The sequence below is a fragment of the Lycium barbarum genome, chromosome 6 (assembly GCF_019175385.1).
Source record: "Lycium barbarum isolate Lr01 chromosome 6, ASM1917538v2, whole genome shotgun sequence".
Lineage (NCBI taxonomy): Eukaryota > Viridiplantae > Streptophyta > Magnoliopsida > Solanales > Solanaceae > Lycium > Lycium barbarum.
In genome coordinates this window covers 126022210-126029184 of record NC_083342.1, presented here as the reverse complement: position 1 = coordinate 126029184, position 6975 = coordinate 126022210, and the positions used below count along the sequence as shown (strand labels likewise).

Below are 6975 nucleotides of genomic sequence, written 5' to 3'. Positions count from 1 at the left end.
GTGTATCCTGTTTGTTTGATTTTGATTTTAATTTGTTAGTTTTATGTTTTGTTGCTTTTGAGAATATGAATTAGTGTAAATAGAATCGCTTCTAATATCATATCAAAAAAACCAAAACCGAACCGAATCAAACTTCAAAAAATCGAAACCGAAATAATCGAACCGAACTAGTTTGGTTCGGTGTTCGGTGTCCACCTTCAAAAACCGAAATCGAAATAGCTAAATCGAAGTTTGATAAAATCGGACCGAAGAATCGAAGAACCGAACGCCCATTCCTAGCTTAGTTATATTTCCTTAAATGTTATTACGCAAGTACTGACAAACTTTGCGTCAACAATGTTTTTCCAGCTGTAAATTGGATAGAACTCCTTTTTTTAGCTACTACTAGGAGCACCACTTATTTTGGGCCCTTTTCTCATTAATCCCTTGATGAGGTCAGAAAGGCAAACGCATAAAAGTCAAGACGTCAAGACTGACCAGGAGCACTGCAGCAGTGAATCCGTAGAGAGAACAAAACAAATCAGTGCGTTTCCTTGCAATTTCATAAGCAAATAATCATCTCAAAGTCATATTCCTTTTTGTCTTTAACTAAAAAAAAATAGAGAAACAATCATCAAAATAGAAAATTAAAAATAAATGATAGTAACTGTTATCGGTGCTGCCGGTTTGACTTTGATTACTTAAACAGAATCAGAAATCAACCTGAGGATATCATCATGTACTAATGAATTTGTCATTAATGATTAAATAAAAATTATTTTGTTTGTCTTTCAAGAAAAAATACAAAAACCAAAATTAGCTGGAAAATGTAACAAAACTTATTTAGTACGTAGCAACAATACAGAAGGTAAGCAAATATCTTTTTACCTTTTATTTTAGTGAATGACATCTAGCCAATAACTAGAAAATCTTTTACTAAATTTTGATGTTTCTAGGAAATCACCTAAATATTTCTTTATTATCAAAATTACATTATCCCGACTTGTCATCTATCTTCTTGATGCACGTTCCTATTTGATTCTTCCTTGTCAGATAATTTATAAAGTCAGCCGCCTTTAAGAAATATTAAGATTCAGAAACAGAAACTGAACCTAACCTTTTGACTCTGTTATATGCATAACCCCACAACTACAAGACTACACAGATAGATCATCAATCATCATAAACACTTTTTGGGTTCATTTTAAAACACAAGAAACTCCATTAAAAATGGTTTCTTGAATCAAAAGATCTCATTTTTTCTTTCCTGTCTAAACTCCTCTGTAGGAGATAAATAGAGAAGTAAAGAACTTAGGATGAAGGGTCATATGTGGATTTTGTGTTTGTTGTTCTCTTTATTTTCTTTGGTAATTTCCATTTCATCAGCTCAAAATAGCACTAACTTGTCTGCAACTTGTCCTTTAGATTTTGGCTATGTTTTGACAGTCCCATGGTCCAGTTCTAACTGTCAAGTTCTGAATTCAACTCCTCAGCTTTCCAATGGTTCTGATATTCCTTCATCAACCAAAGGCCAGTGTTGCCAAAACCTTTTGTCCCTTTTTGGTGTTGCTATGGCACAACACCTTAAAGAAACTTCTATTTTCCACTTACCCAATTTAGAAACTTCTGTTTCTTGCATCCAAGAATTCCAATCCAAGCTCAACTCTTTGTCCTTGCCTTCAAATCTTACCTCTTTCTGTTTTGACCCTTTTCAGTTTGTCATCACACCAAACATTTGTGCCTCAATTCAGACCATTCAAGATTGGAATAAAAAGTTGGGGCCCTCAACTGTTCTGGATTCTGGTTGTAGGTCTGATCTTGAGGATTTAACTGCCTGTGATGGTTGTGTAGCTGCTGGATTTAGAGTTCAACAACAGTTAATTGCAATTGATGGTAATGCATCTCATTCCACTGATTGTTTTTACTTCACCATTTTGTATGCTGCTGGTATTGTCAATGAATTTGGTCCTGAAAGTACTGGTGCCATGTCATGTATTTTTAGTATGGATTTGAAAAATAATAGTTCATCGAACAAACGACATTTAGCTCTAATCTTTGGGTTGGCTGGAGCTGGTATTGCAGTACTATGCATGTCTTTAGTGTTGGGATTGTACATCTGGTGGAACAAAAAGTGGAGGAAAAATGATGATGTGGAAATGGAAGATACGGTGTCTACTAGGCGAAGAATGAGGCCTAATACTGCTGTTTGGTTCAAAATTCAGGAGCTTGAAAAGGCAACAGATAATTTTTCACAAAAGAATTTTATGGGGAGAGGTGGATTTGGAGTAGTTTATAAAGGAACTTTAGCAGATGGAACTAATGTTGCTGTCAAAAAGCTTATAGAATCTGATTTTCAAGGAAATGATGAGTTCTGCAATGAGGTTGAGATTATTAGTAACTTGAAGCATCGTAATCTTGTATCACTTAGGGGTTGTTGTGTGACTGATGAAAATCGGATTGAAAGTGGGGAGAGTGAAAGATACCTCGTTTATGATTACATGCCCAACGGGAATCTTGATGACCATTTATTTGGTGTAAATCAAGGTGGAATAGTAAAGCAACCATTGACTTGGCCTCAGAGAAAAAACATTATTTTGGATGTGGCAAAAGGACTAGCATATCTGCATTATGGGGTAAAGCCAGCGATTTATCACAGGGACATTAAAGCTACTAATATTCTGTTAGATTTAGATATGAGAGCAAGAGTGGCTGACTTTGGGTTGGTTAAGCAAAGTAGAGAAGGAGAGTCTCATCTTACTACTAGAGTGGCGGGTACGCATGGCTACTTAGCTCCTGAATATGCTCTTTACGGGCAATTGACTGAGAAGAGCGATGTATATAGCTTTGGAGTTGTTATTTTGGAAATAATGTGTGGAAGGAAGGTTCTTGATTTCTCTTCAGGATCGCCTCGTGCTTTTCTGATCACAGATTGGGCTTGGTCAAAGGTAAAAGCCAGAAAGATAAATGAAGTTTTGGATAATATCCTAGTAAAGAGTGAGGATTCAGTAAGTGCAAATCCAAGGGCTATAATGGTGAGATTTCTCCTCGTTGGAATATTATGCGCTCACGTGATGGTGGCCTTGAGGCCAACTATATTGGATGCACTGAAAATGTTAGAAGGAGATATTGAGGTTCCTGAAATTCCAGATAGGCCAGCACCTCTTGGACAACCTTCATTTTATAATGCTAATGGTAACACATTCAGCATTTCACCAACTTTGAGTTGCTTGCGACTCCCAGCTGGAGACATGCTCAGGTAACAATAGGTATTTGGAAAATAGAGTTGAAATCTTGGCCGAAGTAAGAATTTCTTCTTTCTTTCTTTCCAATAGCCTTAAGCTTTTGACAGTCTTCTTAGGCAAACAGCAGATTTTCTTTTGCTTTCCATTTCTTAAGAGGTATATCAGACTTTGTAAAAATTAGTAAATAGCTGATATTCCTCTTTTATATAGCTAGCCATGGTGCCTTGTGATGTATGTTGCAGTCTGTAAATTCATATATATACATGTTTATATTTCAAAGTTCTTGAGATAATATCCCCACCATACTGTTCTTGCCAAGGAGACACAGATTGTTCAGTGCCGGTAAAGGGTGAGTAAAATTTCAGTTATAGAGAAACAAACAACTTTATATGCTATGCTAATTGTGCTTCTCTGATTAATGTGGGATCTTGTACAAGCTTTATTAGTTCAAATGCAAGTAATGTGTAGAATTCAACGTTTTAGAGAAAAGACTTTGTGGCATCTACATCGAGAATTCAAGTATTGTATACGTTATTAGTCCATCCTTTGTAGGAACTACCCGTAATAACAAATACTTCTTACTTTTATCGTTTTCTTTTTTGGAAAAAAGTTGGCTTCGCGCTTGTTTAGTCACGAGAAATTGTTAGACAGTGCAACTATAAATTATATAGCTCAAAACCATTCATGGATTGAATTTCATTGGTCAATATTGTGCCTCTCTGAATTCTGTTTTGCAACTATTTACCAACTTATGCATGAATTCAGGAAAGGCTGCTAATTAAACATTGTATAAGCATTAGTTCCATCTTCAAATTAAAAAATCAACTGTGTTTCAGATTACTAATTAGTCACATCAATAAACCTCTTTAATTTTTACATTTAGCTTTGTCCCCATTCTCTGCTGACTCATTGTGAAACAAATAAGAAAATAACAAGTGCCATGTACTCTTATTAATTTTCATATAATGTTGTTTTTGTTGACATGCCTTGTTTCGACTTAAACACGAATGCTGTTCTTCCATAGTTTCGACGTGGAGCCTATTTTTGCCATTTACAATGAATATTTTCTATGGATTAAACTAGTATATTTTATTGATGCACAAAATATTCAATTTTTAAATGATTGTAGGTCGTCAACAACCAACTTAAATTTTCTGTACTTATTCACTACTCGTAAATGCTTGTTATAGTTAAGTTTTATTGAGAGAATACGGCTTTATCAAGCAACTAAGATCACCTCGGCTAGATATATGTGTAATTCTTTTCTTGAAAAGTTTAAAAGTTGTCTAGATTCAATTTCAAACTACACTAAGATAAATGTTTGACTCCAATAACTTTGCAAGTTGAAAGTAAAGTGATATCTTTTTGGAGTAAAGGGCATCTCACATTCTCACTTGGTGAATTTTCTCTCTTTCACAATTGGGGTGGAAGCCATCCCCTCCCCTAATATAATATTTTCTTTTAAGTGATATTTTCGTTATCCAGCCTTATAGATGGACTTAGCTTTGAGGTAAGCTCTCTAGGACAATGCCACCTTAGTTGTTTTTTCAGTTTTCATCATTGATATTCCCGTTTATATTTGTAGGTGCTTTTTTTCTTCATCTTACTTCATTGCATCAAGTAGCCCCAATTATCCATTTATGCGTTCATGTGTATTTTTCAATCTGTGTTTCATATTCCACGGGTCTACTGAAATGATTTACTTCAAAGGAAAAACGAAAGATATATGTAGCAAAGAGGGGTTTGTATGGTGAAGTTTGACTGACATAAATTAGGAAACTCTTGTCGAAAGATAACAACCATAAAATGAGTGTGAATAAATCTGAATGATTATTTATATAACAAAATCTTAATACTTATTCAATGATTTTTGTAAAGTGACATTTGGCCACAACTCAGCTCAATTGGTGAAAGACGATTCCCTTTGGGGAATGTAAAGGAGCCAGGGGACGCGGGATCGATACCCAGTGGGCGCTGCAGCGCTGGTTAAACACTGGAATATGTACGATCACTGAGCGACTTGGCAGAGACAATATCTGAGTAGGGAGGTAGTACCCTGTGGGGGCACCGTCGCCAAAAAGACGCCTTTTGTGACGACCACCCTCAGGGGGACCCACTCCAGGTATTGTCCGTACAAGGGTACTGCCAGCTCACCCATTTATACCCTTGTTTAACCAGCCCATGCAGAGCCCAAGGGAGGATCGAACCCGGAACCTCAAGTACCTTTGTTCCCCCGAAGAGGACGTCTCTTACCAATTGAGCTATCCACTTTTACCACTAATCAGTGTCACCACTTATCATTACTGCAACAACTTCCAATCACTACTCTAGATTGTCAACCATGACTATTAGTCATTACCACCACCATTAGCAATCATTATAATCCATCATAATTATCAATTTCCACCATTAACTGTCGCAATCAATCACCACTATTAAGCACTACTGCCAGTGATAAACACCACTATCAATCATAATCACTATGTACTATGTACACACAACCACTCTAAGCCAGCACCACAACCAATTATTGCCCGCCATAATCGATACCACAAATACTACCGGGGGCGATTTTATATGTTAAATTTATGGCACATGAACTCATGGTCTCGTTGTAAAACTAGGTATTTTATGTATATATTTTTAAAATTGATATAATATTATATGCTGGCACTCATTCTACATGAAGGTTAAATGGTGCACTTGGTTGAAGGGTTAACCCAGAGGATTAAGAATCAATTTCCACTTAATACATTTTTTCCTTCCTTTTTTAGTGGTGCACCATGTTTTAGAAATCTTAGATTAACTTCTAAACACTACCATTCACCATTGCCACCACCAATTACCATATATATTTTTAAAATACTTTGTTGATATACTGTTAAATAAATTAGTATTTTGCATAATTTTATATATATTATTTTAATGAATGACATTTAGATGTTGAAAAGAACAGTCTTAATTAGTTAGTCTTAATATAATATTTTAATATTCAGATGTGTATTTAAACTTAAATATCTTAATTTTAATAGGCATTTTGGTATTAACAATGTATTTAAATTCATAAGTGTTAATTTTAATAAAAATAAATAAGGTCTAAATGATTCTACTTTTGTAATCTCCCCCCCCCCCCCACCCCCACCCCCACATACGACATGTGTTTTGGGATTGTTAAACTTGCTAAAATGATTATTAAAGCTTCTGGCTTATTAAAATTTAATTTACATGTATTCGATGTTCATATCATAATTAAATAACACATATTTAATTTTAGAGACTCGAACTACTACTTGTATTAATTGAACGCCTAAACGCATGATAAAGTGTTTCTATTAGACAATTTTAGTCAAATTTCCAGAATTTTTTCGTATATTTAGTTCCTATTACGTAGATAAGTTAACAACTTAAAATTTAACTTCTTTAATGATATGCATTAGCCCCAATTGAAACATGCATGAGGTTTTTATGGCATAGCGGCTAGTGCATATATATATATATATATATATATATATTTTTTTTTTTTTTTTTTTTTTGTTGTTGTTGTTGATATACTTCTAGATTAATTAGTAATTTGCATGAGCATATATATAATTTTTTCAAATAAATATAAGTTTCACAATTAAGGTGCTGAACAAAAATAGTCTTAATTATTTAGTATTCAGATCTTAATATAAAATTTTAATATTCAAATATGTATTTAAATTTGAATATTTTAATATGAGTACACAAATTTTAATATTTGAATGTGTATTCG

The 6975-nt window shown here is 34.3% G+C and overlaps 1 protein-coding gene across 1 annotated transcript; it reads left to right on the top strand.

Annotated features, from left to right (window-relative positions):
• Window positions 1-994: 994 nt before the first annotated feature.
• Window positions 995-3515, top strand: LOC132598690 (probable receptor-like protein kinase At1g11050). Its single transcript, XM_060311705.1, has one exon. It carries the CDS (start codon window positions 1296-1298, stop codon window positions 3237-3239), a length of 1944 nt encoding a protein of 647 aa, XP_060167688.1. The 5' UTR covers window positions 995-1295; the 3' UTR covers window positions 3240-3515.
• The last annotated feature ends 3460 nt before the right edge of the window (window positions 3516-6975 follow it).